The sequence below is a fragment of the Mobula hypostoma genome, chromosome 25 (genome assembly GCF_963921235.1).
Source record: "Mobula hypostoma chromosome 25, sMobHyp1.1, whole genome shotgun sequence".
NCBI lineage: Eukaryota > Metazoa > Chordata > Chondrichthyes > Myliobatiformes > Myliobatidae > Mobula > Mobula hypostoma.
Window position 1 is genome coordinate 32,964,009 of NC_086121.1, and position 18,480 is coordinate 32,982,488.

At 38.8% G+C, this 18,480-nt stretch overlaps 1 protein-coding gene across 2 annotated transcripts in view; it reads left to right on the top strand.

The window, feature by feature from the left end:
- The window catches only part of hp1bp3 (heterochromatin protein 1, binding protein 3), a 35,222-nt gene extending 17,504 nt beyond the window's left edge, over window positions 1-17,718 (top strand). For both annotated transcript variants that reach the window (XM_063033320.1, XM_063033321.1), the window contains exons 9-12: window positions 1,511-1,670; window positions 14,575-14,686; window positions 16,174-16,299; window positions 16,688-17,718. In XM_063033320.1, coding sequence (XP_062889390.1) covers window positions 1,511-1,670; window positions 14,575-14,686; window positions 16,174-16,299; window positions 16,688-16,964 — 675 coding nt within the window. In that variant the 3' untranslated portion in view covers window positions 16,965-17,718. The remainder of the gene's footprint in view (window positions 1-1,510; window positions 1,671-14,574; window positions 14,687-16,173; window positions 16,300-16,687) is intronic.
- Window positions 17,719-18,480: the final 762 nt, after the last annotated feature.

Consider the following 18,480-nt stretch of genomic DNA (forward strand, 5'->3'; position numbering starts at 1 on the left):
TAAATCAGTGGGTCTCAATATGGGCAATATAACCCCCCCCCCGCTGGATTTCATAGGGGCCACAAGTAAAACAGAAACAAGAAATACATATATTATTACATATATATATGTATATATTACATATATACATACATACACATTTCTGAAAATGGACACTTGTGATTTAATTGTAACCCTAAATGAAATGGATGGGAAAATAATGCTAGGTGATGCAAATAAGGCAGCAAAACAGCATTGTGTGTTTTTTGGGGGGGGGGGTCAATCATTATCCCAGCTTCCTGCTTGAAGGTTATCAAAAGATAATTGTTGTACTTTGGGATAGTATTGTAGCGTTTCTAAGTTATAACAACACATTGTCCCTGCTAAGTCTGACATTTTACCTGTTGGGTATATTTGAAAAACTGAATTTATTAAACAAACAGTTAGTTGAAAAAAAAATTGCAATCTCATACCATGCAAAGATACTACTACTGCTTTCCTTGGGAAACTCAATATTGGACGTCACGAGTTTATGCAATTTCCTTTACTGGCCACTCTTAAAATAGAATTGCAAGATGATGATCTGATTGTATATCTTAATCATTTGAAACAACTGCACATTGATATAAATTTTGGTTCGGCGACCTGCTGGAGATGCATATTCCAGATTGGGTGATGGATCCATTTGGGGTGAAAGTGAATGACGTTGTTCTAACAGTTCAAGCAAAATTCAAATGCAGCAAGTAAAATTTCTGGATAATAAGATATATTCAAAATAAGTTTCCACAGTTCTGGGAGAAAGCAAAGTTGTTTTCAATTGGATTTTCCACCTCTTTTCTAGTTCGGTGTGGTTTTAGTTAAGCTCTTCACCTGCTATCAAAACCTTGTAATCATCTTGATGTAAAGAGAGGTGATCTTTGATTATCTTTAACCAAGTTGCAAACAGATAATTCAAAAACTGGATAGCTTGCATCCGTCACAAGGATCTCAATAAATACTCTAAGTAACAATATTAAGCACTTTATTGTTGCTGCTTGGAAGAATATTTTATAAATATAAATAAAGCAGCTTATTCGGAGCTTTGAAATAGATTTAGTTTTCATATATACCCGTAACACTATATTTAACATATTATCTAAAAACATGTTAAAACATAAATATTGACTGTATATTAGAATAATTAGTACAGTTGACCAAAAATAACATTAGCAACTAGGAGACTATGGTCACAGAAGTAAATGAAAGTCACAAATTGGGCACGAGCAGGAAAAGGTTGAGAACCACTGGATTATATAACTGCAGTCAGACAATTGGTTAGTGAATTTGGGTGGGGATGAGTTCTCACATGGAAGCTTTAACTTGGTTAAGCTGGGCAGAACCATCCCATTGTCCTGGTGTTAGCCAGGGTTGTGCAATTTGCTTAATGAACACAAAGATCTACACCTTAGCTCCACTTGTTACATAACATTGAAACTTGATTAGTGTTTAGAATCTTTTGTTAGGTTTTACTGCTTCCATCTTCCTGTTGCAGCTTAAAAAGGCTGGAGACAAGCCATTGTTGACTGGAGGTCCATTTGAGGACGCAATTCTAAGTGCTATAACTGCCATGAATGAACCAAAAACCTGTTCAACTACAGCACTTAAAAAATATGTGTCAGAGAAAGTTCCTGCAACAAATTCAAATTTCCAGAGTAAGTTGAACATTATCTTTCCTATCTTTAGTTCACAATTACTTCATTAAAAATAGTTATTTGAGATCTAATTTTATGATGCCCTTCTGGAAACATCTGGTGTAATTGTGAAAGTAGTTATGGCTGACTTAAGTTGCTGCTAAAGTTTGACAAGTTGGCATTCTTAACACTTGCATGTTGCAACAAATTGTATATTGACTGTGGACAGTTGTTTGAAATATTATCTAGTAATGAATAAACATAGTTTAGGCGAGACTTAATGAACCTTAAACATCTGGTGATAGATGCTGTGTGTGTTTTTAAGGTTACTTGAAGCTTTATGTATGGCATCAGTATGAATCTATGTAATGCAGAGTGCATAACCCAATCCTCTGAATTGATTGGTACTGCTATTAAAGAATATAGTTTGTCAATCTGTTTGAAAGTAGGGATATGACAACGTTTGCTTGGTTTGCTTCAATGTAAACAAACATCACTGGGTGTTTTATAAATTAGGGAGGTACTTAATGAATACTTTGCTTCAATATTCACTATGGAAAAGGACCTTAGCGATCGTAGGGATGTACAGCAGACTGAAAAGCTTGAGACATTAAGAACGAGGATGTGCTGGAGCATTTGGAAAGCGTCAAGTTGTATAACTCATCGGGATTGGACGAGATGTACCCCAGGCTACTGTGGGAAGTGAGGGAGGAGATTGCTGAGCCTCTGACGATGATCCTTGCATCATCCATGGGGATGGGAGAGGTTCCAGAGGATTGGAGGGTTTCAGATGTTGTTCCCTTATTCAAGAAAGGGAGTAGAGATAGCTCAGGAAATTGTAGACCAGTGGTTCTTAGTTCAGTGATTGATAAGTTGATGGAGAAGATCCTGAGAGGCAGGATTTATGAACATTTGGAGAGGCATAATATGATTAGTAGTCAGCATGGCTTTGTCAAAGGCAGGTCGTGCCTTATGAGCCTGATTTAATTTTTTGAGGATGTAACTAAACACATTGATGAAGGTAGAGCCGCAGATCACAGATGTGTATATGGATTTCAGCAAGGCATTTGATAAGGTACCCCAAGACTTATTGAGAAAGTAAGGAAGCATGGGATCCAAGGGGACCTTGCTTTGTGGATTCAGAACTGGCTTGCACACAGAAGGCAAAGAATGGTTTTAAACGGCTCATATTCTGCATGGAGGTTGTTGACCAGTGGTGTGCCTCAGGGATCTGTTCTGTGATCCCTTTTTGTAAGTTTTATAAATGATCTGGATGAGGAAGTGGAGAGATGGGTTAATAAATTTGCTGATGTCACAAAGGTGTGGGTGTTGTGGATAGTGTGGAGGGCTGTCAGAGGTTACAGTGGGTCATCGATAGGATGCAAAACTGGGCTGAGAAGTGGCAGATGGAGTTCAACCCAGATAAGTGTGAGGTGGTTCATTTTGGTAGGTCAAATATAGTATTAGTGGTAAGACTCTTGGCAGTGCAGAGGATCAGAGGCATCTTGGGGTCCGAGTCCATAGGACGTTCAAAGCTGCTGCGCAGGTTGACTGTGTGGTTAAGAAGCCTACGGTGTATTGGCCTTCATCAACTGTGGGATTGAGTTCAAGAGCCGAGAGGTAATGTTACAGCTATATAGGACCAGGTCAGACCCCACTTGGAGTATGCTTCTCAGTTCTGGTCACCTCACTACAGGAAGGATTTGGAAACTATGGAAAGGGAGCAGAGGAGATTTACAAGGATGTTGCCTGGATTGGCGAGCACAACCTATGAGAATAGGTTCAGAGAACTTGGCCTTTTCTCCTTGGAGCGACAGAGGATGAGAGGTGACCTGATAGAGGTGTATAAGATGAGAGGCTTTGATCGTGTGGATAATCAGAGGCTTTTTCCCAGGTCTGAAATGGCTAACACGAGAGGACACAGTTTTATGGTGCTTGGAAGTAGGTACAGAGGAGATGTCAGGGGTAAGTTTTTTACGCAGAGTGGTGAGATCGTGAAATGGGCTGCCAGCAACGGTAGTGAAGGCGGATACAATAGTGTCTTTTAAGAGACTCCTGGATAGGTACATGGAGCTTAGAAAAATAGAGGGCTATGGGTAACCTGAGGTAATTTCTAAAGTACGTGTTTGGCACAACACTGTGGGCTGAAGGGCCTGTATTGTGCTGTAGGTTTTCTATGTTTCTGTGGTATCAGTACCAAGACAGGGAATGAAGGAATTAGATTCATGGGAAACCTTACTTCCAAGGTGCTTTTATTTTAAACTACTTAAAAGAAAAATCGGACTTCCGGGTCATCAAAGGAATGGCGGCGTAAGGAAAAGGTCTCTCGACAAAAAAGAAGGTAAACTGCCCCAAAATCGAATTTAGACAAATACTTAATATTGCATAACTATATTAATAAAAGGGGCAAGGATGATGTCTAAGAACAAGAATAAAAAGTCCGCTTCGAAGGCTGATAAACATAAAGAGATGCAGCAAGGCGAAGGGCCTAGCTCTCCCACGGCAAGCCAGGACGGAGATAATGAGGGGGAATCGGTGACTCTGTCTTTGATTCTTGGAGAGATTCGCGAGTTCCGACAAGATAACAGCAAACAGCTGGAAGATATTAAAGGAGAAATAGTAAAAACTAACTCGCGGATAGATGAAGCCGAAGCGAGGATTGTTGGAATTGAAGAGAAGCTACAAAATGCCGAGGAAGTGATAGCAGAAATGCTGAAGCTACAAGACCAACTCCAGTGGAAACTAATAGATCAAGAAGGCCGCTCGAGAAGGGAAAATGTGAGGATCTACGGAGTTCCCGAAGGAACCGAAGGTAAACCCGGATTGATGATTCCCTTCGTGGAGAAGCTGCTTAGAGAGAACCTTGATATACCGGCCGCAAAAGACCTACAGCTAGAAAGGGCTCACCGCGCGTTGGCACCACAGCCCCCGGCAGGCGCCCAGCCCAGATCGATTCTGATCAGATTTCTCAGTTACAGAACGAAGGAAGAGGTGCTTAAAAGAGCATGGCAAAAGAAAGGTTTCATGTGGAACAACTGTAAAATCAGTTTAGACCACGACTACGCACCGGGGATTCTTGCCAGACGGAAGGAATATACGGAAACACGGAGAGTCCTGAAGGAAAACAACATCAGATTCCAGACCCTGTATCCAGCTCGGCTGAGAGTCTTTTACGACGAAGGGACAAAAACTTACGCTACGGTGGAGGAGGCAACGTTGGACCTGGTGGACCGGGGACTACCTATTAAAGTTATCACCCAACCGGAGTCGCTACTGGAGAGGATTCGGCAGAAGTCGTGGCAGTTAGTTGGGCGAGGACGCTCCACTCGAAACAGAGTGTCAAACTACAAGGAAAAGCTGCAAATATTCAGACGCGAATGTACAGAGAGTACAGATTAATTAAGAGAAATGACTGAAAAGAGTAAATCGGACTTAAAAGTAAAATGAAAACTGGTAATTGAAAATAATCTAGGTGGAATAAATTGAATGATAGCAATATGGTCGAGACATAAATAGGAGAAAATTCTCTATGATTATTCAAACTGCTGAGGGCCCTCTAACACAGGGTGAAGATAGAGGTTATCCCTCTGAACTGAGGCGGGTCGGTGCTCAGGCCTCACTGTGGGAAGTCGGGGAAAATTTTCAAATGTTATACGTTCAGAAATGTCTAGGGTGTGGTTATATGTCTTGGTTTACTGTTGAGAAGGGATTGCTTACTGTTTGGTTAGAAAAGAAGAGTGCTTTTTTTCTACTAGAGAAAAATGCAAACTGAATTGGTAAAAATAATTTCCTATAATGTTAATGGGGTTTTGAATCCAATTAAAAGAAATAAGATTATGTCTAAATTGAAAAAAAGAGAGGGCACAAATAGCTTTCCTCCAGGAAACACATATGAGCCAATCTGAACATGGAAAATTAAAAAGAATGGGCTTTAAGCATGTATTTTATTCATCATATAAATTGAGTCACAAAAGAGGGGTAGCTACTTTAATATCAAGTACTCTTAATTATGAACATATTTCAGAGACTAGAGACAAAGAAGGACGGTTTGTAAAAATCACAGGAAGAATAGAAGGTACAGAAATAACATTGCTGAATGTTTATGCTCCTCCAGGTAGTGAATGGTCATTTTATAGACACATTTTTGACCTAATGGTCAGTTCTCGAGGGGTAGTAATTTGTGGAGGGGATTTTAATATTAGATTAAATCCTATATTAGATTCTTCAAGAATAGTTACTCAGAATAAACCTCTGACTTGGAAAGTGAATTCATTGATGGAGGAGTTGGGAATTATAGATGTCTGGAGGGAATTACACCCTACTAGTAAAGATTATACATATTACTCTTTCCCTCATTCAGCCTATTCAAGGATAGACTATTTCTTTATCTTTAATACAGATAGACTCAGGATAAAAAACTGTAATATTGCAACAATTGATCTGTCGGATCATAGCCCAGTCTCTATGTCTCTAATCCTGGAAAGGAAAATGAGGAAAACACTATGGAGGCTAAACTCACATATACTTAATAACCCAAAAGTAATGGAGAGATTAAGGGGAGAAATCAAAGAATATCTAGACCTTAATGACACGGGAGAAACATCACCAGTGATTTTATGGGATACATTGAAAGCTGGACTGAGAGGGAAAATTATTTCCATTACTACTCACATGAAAAAAATCAATGCACAAAAATTAGCAGACCTTCAAGGAAAATTAAAACAACTTCAAGTTGGAGATAGCAACAAAAGTAATTCAAATCGAAAACAGGAAATTAGGAAATTGCAAAGTGAAATTGATGATATTTATACGTTGGAAACTCAAAGAAATTTTCTTTACCTGAGACAAAAGAATTATGAAGTAGGAGGTAAATCAGCTAGATTATTAGCATATAAATTACGAAAACAACAAGCAGACAATACAATTCATAAAATAAAGAATCCAAAGACAAAGCTTGTGGAGAGTACAATAGGGAAAATTCAAGAGAGTTTTGAAACGTATTATCGAGAGCTGTACTCCCAACCCCGGGCCCCCAATGAGCCCTATATAGACAGTGTATTGAATTTTTTAGATCTACCTAAACTTACAGATTTACAAAATGAAAGTTTATTAGAACCAGTAACTGTCAAAGAACTGAACGTGGCCATCTCTAGGTTAAAGGCTGGAAAGTCCCCAGGTTCTGATGGGTTTACCTCAGAGTGGTACAAGTCCCTGAAGACACAGTTAGCCCCATTACTACTTAACACCTTTAATTGGATCTTGCAGAGAGGAGAAACTCCACCTTCCTGGAGAGAAGCGATTATTTCAGTTATTCCTAAAGAGGGTAAAGATAAACTAGAATGTGGCAATTATCGGCCAATTAGTGTTCTTAATTTAGATTACAAACTATTTACATCTATATTAGCGTGCAGATTGGAAAAGCTTTTACCTGGCCTAATCCATTTAGACCAGACTGGATTTATTCAACAAAGACAAACACAGGACAACATAAGGAGAACTCTGCACATATTAGAACAGGTTAATAAGAACGAGACAGAGACAATGGTAGTAGGATTGGACGCTGAGAAAGCTTTTGATTCGGTTAGTTGGGCATTCCTATACAGTGTGTTAGGAAGATTCGGCTTTCAAGAAAGGTTTATTAAAGTAATTCAGACTCTATATGACAGCCCTACAGCCCGAATTAAGATAAATGGGGACCTCTCTGACTCCTTCATTTTAGAGAGAGGCACTAGACAGGGATGCCCAATTTCTCCTCTCCTTTTTGCGCTATATATTGAACCACTTGCCCAACTAATAAGACAGAGCAAAATCGTAAAAGGTATCAAGGTGGCAGGGATTGAACAGAAAGTGGCGTTATTCGCTGATGATGTTTTGGTCTATCTGAGTGGACCAGAAAAATCATTTATAGGATTGTTTACACTGTTGGATGACTTTGGGAAAATATCAGGTTATAAAATAAATGTAAAGAAAACGCAGGTTATGTCCCTAAATTATACACCATCCAAAAAATTGCAGGATACATACGACCTTAAGTGGGAAGCTAAATCATTAAAATATTTAGGAATAACCCTGCCGAAGGATCTTTCAACACTGTCACAGGTAAATTATGGGCCATTAATCTCAGAGATAAAAGCAGATATGCATAGATGGAATCTTATCCCCTTTTTAAGTTTAAATTCAAGGATAAATACTATAAAAATGAATATTCTTCCTTGGTTATTACATCTTTTCCGTACTTTACCAGTGGAGGTGGATGATAATCAATTCAGGGAATGGGACAAATGGATTTCCCGCTTCATTTGGCAAGGAAGGAAACCTAGAATTCGATATAACACTTTACAGTTAGGGAAGGAAAGAGGAGGTATGGTTCTTCCTTGCCTGAGAAATTATTTTTATGCCTCACAGATAACCCCTCTGTTATATTGGTGTAATAGGGAATATAAGGCTAGATGGAAGGAAATAGAATTTGGATTAGTTGACAGTTTTCCTCTTCAGGCCTCAATAGCTGACAAAGGATTGATGGCCCAGTTGGAAAAATTTAATAATGCTTGGATAAATCTTACATTAAAAGTATGGCAGAAGGTGGTTAATTCATGTGGAATTAATAACATGCTAAAACTCTTTAGATGGTGTGCATATGATACCGAATTCCTTCCCAACAGAGGAGATAAAAGATTTGAGCTATGGATAAAGAAAGGTCTTACAACCTACCTCTCATTTATAGATAAAAGAGTATTACAAAGTTTCCAAATCCTGCAGGACAAACATGGCCTAGAACATAATGACTTTTTTAGGTACCTTCAAATATGAAACTATGTTAACCAGAGTTGTAGATATACAGACCTATCAACAGTAGAATTAGAATTTTTCAAGATTCTGAATTCGGCTTGCAGTTCAATACCTAGTAAATCAGTTTCTCGATTATATAATGCACTCTCCCATGCTAAAAATGTAAATACACTGTATATTAAAGAGAAGTGGGAGAAAGAAGCGGGGTTGGTACTTTCAGAGGAGGCTTGGGGGAAAATCTGCAGCTTTCAATGGTCCTCGACTATTTCTTTGACTTGGAGAGAACATTGTTGGAAAAACATTATAAGATACTTCAAGACCCCATATCAGGAAAAATATAAAGATACAAATGTGATGTGTTGGAGAAGGTGCGGCTCTAAGGAGGCAAATCATTTTCATATTTTCTGGGATTGCCCTAAATTAAGTCTATTTTGGGAAGGTATTCATAGAACATTAGTTAAGGTACTTAGGTCCCAGATACCTCTGAACTTTGAGACGCTCTATTTGGGGCATGTATTGTTCCTTGAACAGAAGGAAGATATAAAGTTGCTGCAGGCCCTCTTAGCGGCAAGTAAGAAATCAATCACTAGAAAATGGCTAAATCCAATACCACCTACATTAGAAGATTGGTACGAAATTATCTTGGAAATACTCAAAATGGAAAAGTTGACCTACTCCCTGAGAACTCAAAAAGAAACATTTTATCAAATCTGGAATAAATGCATTGAATATATAACCCCAATGCGAGCAGACTTTAGATGACTCTCCTAATGATTTATATTGCTCTTCTCATCAACACAGTAATATTGCTAACGTAAGCACCCCTAGTCTAAATGTTTGTTGTTTTTTTTTGGAAAATAGAGAATTAACACAAGTAAAGGGAAAGATTTGGGAAAGGGATAAAAAAAATGAAAAAATTAAGTAAATGAGTACATAGGGATTGAATAATTATGTCTGCGGGCAGGAACAAGCACGAACAAATTGGGATATAAACACCTACAATGGTTGGTATATAGGCTTGTATGCAACATTTTGGACCAGTGGAAATGGTCCAGAAGGGTTGTATGGAAACTATTATTACCATTTTTCTTAACAACTAATTTCATTACTTAGCCTAATAGGTTAGATTTACCACAGTACATAATTATCTATTTAAATGTTTATTTTGCTTTTATATCATCTCAATGTGTATTAAGAATGTATAAATAATTGTAGTTTTATACATATAAAAAAATGGAAAAGGTTATATGTGTGAAAAAAGTACATGATAATTGTGAACTCCTTATCCAAATAAAAATAAAATTTAAAAAAAAAGAAAAAAAAAATAAAAGAAAAATCATTCCAGGGCAAAAAAAAAAGTTGATATGTTAAAGAAAGGAGCACAAGACTGAGAAAAATTGGGCAACATCTTCCAGTCAGCAGCAAGCCAACGACCCTTATTGTTGACTGGCGTATTTTAAGTAGAATTATCTAGAGTGTATTCTCTTTGGGTTAGGTGGTGAGGAACAGGGCAATTTATTTCCTGTGTTAGGATAGGGTCATTTGCAGGCCAAGTTTGATATACTGGAGAAGTTTAAGGACAAAACCCACCTGCAAAAATGCTGAAAAGATCTGAGTGAAAATGGCACTGTTTTCTAGGAAATCCATTATCTTCAGGTGTTGAAAGATGGAAGAACTTGGACATCTAATCTTAAAGGTGAAAGAAACTTGTATCATTACTAATAGATCTTTATTACAGTAGCATCAGTGTGTTGGAAAAACTCAACAAATCAGACAATACCAGGAGAGGAATTAACAGTCTATGTTTTGGGCTGAAACCCTTCATCAGGACTGGAAAGGAAGAGGAAGAATCTAGATTTAGAAGGTGGGAGAGCAAGGAGTACAAGCTGCCAAGTGATAGGTGAAACCAGATGAGGGGGGAGTTGGGTGGGGGAGGAGTGATGAAATAAGAAGCTGGGAGGTCATAGGTGAATGGGATAAAAGGCTGAAGAAGGAATCTAATGGGATAGGACAGTGAACTATGAAAGTAAGGGAAGGAGGAGGGGCATCAAAGGGGGGTGATAGGTAGATGGAGAGAAGAGAAGGGGTACGAGGGTAACCAGAATGGCGTTTGGAAAATGTGAGAAGAATAGAGGGCAGAGGAATTACAGAAAGTTAAGAGAAATTAGTGTTAATGCCATTGTTGGAGGCTACCCAGATGAAATGTGATGTGTTGTTCCTCCAACTTGAGTGTGGCCTCATCGTGGCAGTAGAGGGTGCCAAGGACTGACATTGGAATGGGAAATCAAATTGAAGTGGGTGGCCACCAAGAAATCTCTGACAGATTTGCAGGTGAAGTGTAGCACTTGTCCTATTTACAGGGATAAGTGCCAGGAGGAAGATCAGTGGAGAGAGACGAGAGGATAAGAGAGTCATGTAGAGACTGATGCCTATATAGGTTGGGGGAGGGAAAGATGAGCTGAGCAGTAGGACCCCGTTGTAGATCGTGTTGGTTCCGGAAGATGATGTAGATATGAAAGCTCGTAGGGTGTTAGGTATGCATAAGCGGAACCCTATTACTATTATGGCAGTGAAGGATGGAATGAGGCAGATGTATGGGAAATGAAGGAGATGCAGGTGAGGGCAGCATAGAGAAACCCCATTCTCTGAAAATTCAGGACATCTTGGGTTTTCTAGAATGCGGAGTCTCATCCTAAGATGAATTATTATAGATGTTGTTTTTTGCATTAGATCCTAGCCATAAATATCAAGATTAGTCATCTCTGCCAGTGCAAGTCACAAACATGCAGTCATTCATACTCCTGTGATGAAGGAGTGACCTCTCCAGGGCATAAGCCTGGGCAGAAGATACAGAGATCCTGGGATGCCCAGTCGTCAAGATCCCCCTCTCTGCCTCACTGGCATAGTCCAAAGGAAAGTGAAGCAATATATTTGGCACCAGCTTGGCTGCAGGAGCTGCCAACTAGATGTTCAGTGACATTCAGCTGCCTTAGGGGCTCCACTCTGGATTTTCTGTCTGGGTTTACTCCCGTAGACTTCGTCTCTCCTGAAGCTGTCCACCAGGCAGTGGGACTATTTACCCATAGCTAAGGATTTTGTTCACAAGCACCAGGACGTGTCCAGCCTGCGTGCTACGTGTGTAGGGGCCAGATCTTCTCCCCATCCTCTAGTTCAGCCCAAGTCTGAAAGAAGTTCAGTTTCTGTGTGTTGCCAGTGAGGAGGCACCACAGGAGGCTTGCTGTTGGAGAGGCTATGTACAGCAGTGGTCCCCAACCACCGGGCCACGAGGAAACGATATTATTTGGCGGTATGAAGCGATGAGTCAGCTGCACCTTTCCTCATTCCCTGTCACGTCCACTGTTGAACTTGAACGTACGCGAGGTCATCAGTTGGTATGAGTCAGAAACAATTGTCGCTTGAGAGTTTCTTTGGAAGATGTGGTAGGGGACATAAAAGGCCTAACGATGATGATAACGCAGAGACAGCTGAGGCAGAGACGGCAAAAAAAAAAGAAAGAAAGCTTCCTTCAACAGAAAATACTACGAGTCGTACATAAAATATGGCTTTATTGCGACTGGTAACTCGCACGCTCCAAGCCCCCTGTGTGTGATACGTGGAGACAAACTGTCTAATGAGGCAATGAAGCCCTCAAAACTGCTTCGGAACCTTGAGTCCAAGCACCCTGCACTTAAAGACAAACCTGTTGAGTTTTTTGAGAGGCAAAGAACGTGAGCAAGCGGGACAGAAGCAAGTACTGAGAGCAACCACCTCCACAAATGCTGCTGTTCTGAGAGCGTCGTACTTAGTGGCTATCTGTGTGACATCTTCAACCTGCTCAATGAAATCAGATTGTCACTTCAGGGGAGAATGACAACTGTCTTCAAGTTGGCAGATAAAATGTCTGCTTTCAAAGCCAAACTGGAAGTGTGAGGATGATGAGTGGACAGGGGCATATTTGACTTGTTCCCAACATTAACTGGGATTTTGGGAGAGACTGAGGCTGCACCGTCTTTCTCACAGCTGGTGCGCGATCACCTATCTTTGCTGTTGACAGAATTCCAGTGTTACTTCCCAACCGCAAATGACCCAAGACGTGCAAAGGAATGGGTCCATGACCCATTTGTGAATGTTCCCGGTGAATCATCCATGTCAGCACGGGAAGAAGATCAATTCCTCGAGCTTGCAAATGACAGGCTGAAAAGTATGTTTGACATAACATCTCTGCTGGCATTCTGGATCAAAGTCAAGGCTGAGTGTCCTGAGATAGCCACAAAAGCACTGAAAATGTTGCTTCCATTTCCAACATCATATCTTTGCGAAGCAGGATTTTCTGCAATGAATATAACGAAAACTAAATTGCAGAATAGACTGGACATAAGGAACCCCCTTCGAGTATCGCTGTCTCCCATCACCCCTCGTTGGGACTGTCTTGTTGCAGGGAAACAAGCCCAGGGCTCCCAATGATTCAGTGATATTGGTGTGTTGCAATGATTTTATATGTTCATACGAGGAAAATATGCGCTGTGTTTAATATCCAAACATAACTTAAAATGTTATGATGCTATTGAGTTATAAGTGACTTATAATTGACTTTATTAGCCATTATATGTTCATACGAGGAAAATATGCGCTGTGTTTAATATCCAAACATAACTTAAAATGTTATGATGCTATTGAGTTATAAGTGACTTATAAGTGACTATAGTTTCACCTATGTTGCGGTTGTGATTAACACACCCCACCCCCGGGTCAGCCGGTCCGCAAGAATATTGTCAATATTAAACCGGTCCGCGGTGCAAAAAAGGTTGGGGATCCCTGATTTACAGGCTGGGAGAGATTTGCACATTCAGCTCTGCTTTTCGCGAGACTGCTAGCCAGTGGTGGAAGCTGAAAGCGAGAGTGACTAGCACTACCCACTACACTACCACACTAGACACATCACAACAACCATTTGACACCCCATACTCCTCTAGATGTAAAGAAATCTAAATTGAAATCAGATTTTAAAAATTTGTTGTTTGACAGTTTGCTCCCATCCATACAACATCTTTCTGGTTGAGTTGTAAAGAGATCAAAAGCCAGTTCTGCACATCTCAACAAATCAGAGATTCTTCCTTTATTCATTAATGATAATATCTAGATTTGGAAAGACAGCAGTGTTTACTTAATACAGGTCGACCTTCAATAATCGGACTACCTGTAATCCGGTTCCTTCAATAATCCTGCACTGATTTATGCTAAACATGATCCTTCTGTAATTCAGCATTTTCACTAATCCAGCACTTCTCAGCTCCCAATGGTGCCGGATTAGTGAAGGTCGACCTGTACTTAAAAATATAAGCACCTTCCTGTCCTTATCTTATTTTCCAAGGTGGTTATTGCTACTCTAACAAAGAGTTGATCTTCCTAGTTGAATGCACACCAACTAATTGAAACTGCACAACTAACCCTTTCCAAGTAAGTCTCAATGTGCTAGCTCCTATGTTATCAAATTAACTTATGTTAATAATTCCCTTAATAATGTAGAAGACGCGGATCATGTTCTCCCTCTTAGGCTTTTGGATAAGGCCAAGGAATAAAATCATTTCTCATGCTTCAGCGAACTTAGGGGAGAAATTGTCTACATTACTATTCATTATACCTTGCCGAGGAATGGAATATCACAATTATGGAAGGAGTGTTACAATAATCCAGATATCTCACCAGGTTTCATGAAATGAATGTTAGCAGTGGTACCAATCAGTATTTAACCTGTGTACTTGAGAGCAGAAATAAATAGAGATGATTAAAATGGCTTTCATTTTTTTCTACAAAAGCAAATAATATATTGATTATTATAGGAGAAGCATATAATCACAAAAGAATTGAACCTGCTTTGAGAAAATTTTACATCAGTGTTGCAACAAGATATAATACTTGGCATGCAGAAGATAAATTTAAACATTTATAATTGAAAATTGGAGTGGCATTTTTTAAAAAGTACTAATTGTTATTCTCTCTTCCAAAGAGAGTAAAGTTAATTCTGCATGGAAGAATGGATTTGAGTCTCTCCTTTTACCCATTATACCACTGTAACCAAAATGACTGCATTTTTCAGTGTTAGTATTTTAATTGTCTTGTGCTTATTTTTTTCCAGTGCATATGTTGAAGAGAACACTGCAGAAATGTGAAAAAAATGGATGGATTGAACAGATTTCTGGCAAAGGATTCAGTGGCTCCTTCCAGCTCTGTTTCCCATTTTACCCCAGGCAAGAATGATTTTAATTAATATCAGAAAATTGTAAAATTTCAGTAACAGATTGGCATATAGTTTTGGTCAGAGGGTTTGCTTGTTTCCATATTTAGAAACACCAAATACTCATTTGTTGATCATCTGCTTGCAGGTAGCTACAGCCATTAAAAGTGGTACAGTGAATGGGTCAGCATCAGGACTTACTTCTGTATGAAGTTTGTTATTTTGGTTTGTCCAATACTAATTTTTTAAATGTTCAGCATAAGGCTTGATTGTTGAAATCTAAAGAAAATTCAAAGGCTTGAATATTTTGCTGAAAGTAAGATGTTTTGCATTGTGTACATTTTGGTTGTGTGAATGGTGGGGTTTGATTTGGTAGTTCTGGTCCTCAGAAGCCCAAAGTCACCATCTTGGTCAGTAATTGCCCTTTGGCAAATTAGTTTTAAGATTTATACTTTCCATTTTCTTTTAGTGAATTTGCAACAGTAACTTTTAAGTGGCAAGTAATTTTTAATTTTACATTTCCCTAGCTTAGATTTTGACCAACTGACCATTCTCTTGATGCTCCCAGAGTGTGAGTTAACTTGGTGACCAACAGCAGACATCTGTGCTGTTTCATTCTTAGTTGCATCTGTAGAACCCAGGCCTGGACCATTTCTGCCTGGTGTCATCCCTGCAACAGCTGATTTTCATGAAGCTGCTGATGGATCGGCAAGTTAATTCTGAGTCCTTGTGGTGATATCTCGAGTAGCAGGATTCATCAGAGGAGATTAGATTGTTCAGTCTGTTTCATAACTACTATCTGGCCAACAGAGGGGATTGAATATTTGCAAGGTAATTGAGGTTTAAGATAATTAGCATGCTTTGAGCAAATAGCATCGTTTTAGTCGAACAATTTTGAACTAGTATTTCAGTGCTGGTTTTTCATTCTCATCTCTTTGACACCACTGGCTTTTGTTTTAATTTGGTATACTTATGGAAGTTCGATAATATGAATTTGATATCTGTGTTAGGCAGTGTGTTTCTTTCTATTGAGCACTGTAACATTTCCTTCATTCCATATTTCTAATGTGTTAACTGGAGCTTTTTGTTTTGAAATCTATTCTGTTACTCTGGAAGTTGATCATCATTGTTTTTCAAATCTAGACGGGACAGCTTGGCGTTTTCATGAAGGGACAATCTAAATGCAGCCTAAAGGCCTTGAACCCTTAGATTATTTTTTTACATTACAATTGACTACAATTTCATTGACTTTTAAGTGCTGAGAGATACAATGAGGCTTCAAATTTTCATATTTGTCTTTTTCTGTCTCTTGAATTCTTTCTGCTCTGCTGTCTAATTTTCTCTATCATCTTTATTTCCAGTAGTTTGCTGTCTAAATTGTAATAGGATTGCTTATGCTACTGCAGGCTGTTTCCATTTAGATGACAATGTAGGGACTAAGCTTTCCTGCTGTTGAGTAATATTCCTTAACTGTGACTAAATATTTTTCTTTTTCTTTAGTCCTAGTGTCCTTTTCCCTGAAAAGCAGCATCAGAATGAGGATGAATCTGAGGTAGAAGAGGAAGATGAGGATGAGGTATCAGAGTCAGAAGAAGAATCTGATGAAGATGAACCTCCTAAAAAAAGGTATGTATTTGCCATTAAATTATTTTAATTTTGAGAATGTTTGTGGCTGCATTTTTAATATATTGACAAGATTGCCCAAACAGTCATTTAGGAATTTTATAAGTATGAAGAGCATCAGCATTGAAAAATTACAAAGCCTTGGGTATGAAGAAAAACTGGAAATCTGAAACAAAAATAGAATGCTACTGTTACTCATTGGTTTAATACCTGGAAAGAGCAACAAAATAGTGCATTTGATTTTAAACCAATGTCCTTTGATTTAACCATTTGATACTTCCTTTCCTTGATGGATGCCAAAAACGGAGTTGTACTGTAACCATGAGCAGTCAGTAGAGCCATTTTGCTGAACTACCAATATTAATGCTATCATATTTGTAACCCAAAATAGACAGAAGCCAATTCCACAAGCCAAGGCCAAGTTGCAGAAGCGAAAAGCTGCCAAACCGAAGAAAGAAGTTACTGCTAAGAAGAGCATGCTGTCAAAGAAAGTACCTGCAAAAAAAACAGCTAAAAAATCAAGGCCGTCTTCTTCAAAATTGGCTAAAAAGCCAGCAGCACCTCAAAAGCCTCGGCGTGGGTCTCCTAAAAAGTCTGCTGCAACCCCAAAGAAGGTGAAAGGACCTGCCAAGGCCACCACAAGGTATTCACAGAGGCAGAGAAAGTAACAGCAAGGCTGGAATGCTCTTACTCAGTGGTGCATGTTTTCTCATTTGAAATGTGCCACGTGACACGATACTTTTCTGCAGCTAACCTAGAAAAAAAAAGTAGATACTTATTTTTAGATAATTCAGTAGAATGCTATTTTAGATAAGCTGTTGGACATCAACTTGTTTCAAGAATGTTTTTTAGTTTAATGGGTTTATATTTAAGTGTGTGACCTTTTAACAAAATTATAGGCAACACACTCAATTTTTACCTTTTAAGTGGGGAGCAAACCAAAATGCCTGTTGAATTAAATGGAAATTATGGTAATGGAGAATTAATTCATTGGAATTTTCTTCTAAATAAGGTAACTGGTATGTACAGTTGATAAATACTTTGGGGAGGCAAGGGGAGAATCCTCCTAAGCTAATACAAAAGTTTATCTGTGCCATAGTATATTGAGTTTTGACATTACTGCTGAGACATGAAAGCTTAATGAGGTAACTACAGAGTGAAAATGGAAGCATTTTGGTGTGTTTTTGCCCTTTTGAAGTCGGGTATTACAAGTTCATTGTTCAAAATCCTTGTATGATTTGTATTGGAGATTAGTCTTAAGAAATTGGCCTGTACACAGTATGTGTATTTACTGAATGTTGCTACTCTTTTGATAATTGCATTAGTGTCAGATTTGTAAGTACAGTACTTGCATGCAGCACCATTTTGTTAAGCATTTTTTCTGTAATCTTGTCTCACTTAGTAAAAATACTGTACATTGTATATTGTTGTCAACAATCTTTTGTCTACAAATTCACATGAATTGTTTCAGAATTGTTCCTTTTGGTTCTCCATCACTTCTGACATTCAATGTAAAATAAACATGACAAAGAAGGAAGAACTATTGGAACAGATTTTCCGTCCATTATGTCTAATATTACCCTCATGAAACAGCAGGTAACACTTACCCTCAAGCTACCCTCTCAAACCAAACAAGTGAGTTTTGGTTTATAATATTTTCAAAAGATGTTAAAACAGAAGGTATTAGAGCACTCAATAAATGGGGCAACATCTGAACAGAAGCAGAGATTCGGGTTGATTGTATTCAACAGTGTCTTTGCTAAGTTTTTTTCTGATTTCTGTGTGAAAATTGGATTTCTTGCATCTTCCATGTTTTGCCATCTGATGCCCATCTCCATTAGAACATAGAAAACCTACAGCATGATACAGGCCCTTCGGCCCACAATGCTGTGCTGAACATGTTATCTGCCTTCACCACCGTTGCTGGCAGCCCATTCCACACACTCTGCGTGTTAAAAAAAAATTGCCCGACATCTCCTCTGTACCTACTTCCAAGTACCTTAAACTGTGTCCTCTCATGTTAGCCACTTCAACCCTGGCTAAAAGTCTCTGACTATCCACACGAACAATGCCTCTCATCATCTTAAACACCTCTATCAGGTCACCTCTCATCCTCTGTTGCTCCAAGGAAAAAAGGCCAAGTTCTCTCAATCTATTTTCATAAGGCATGCTTCCCAATCCAGG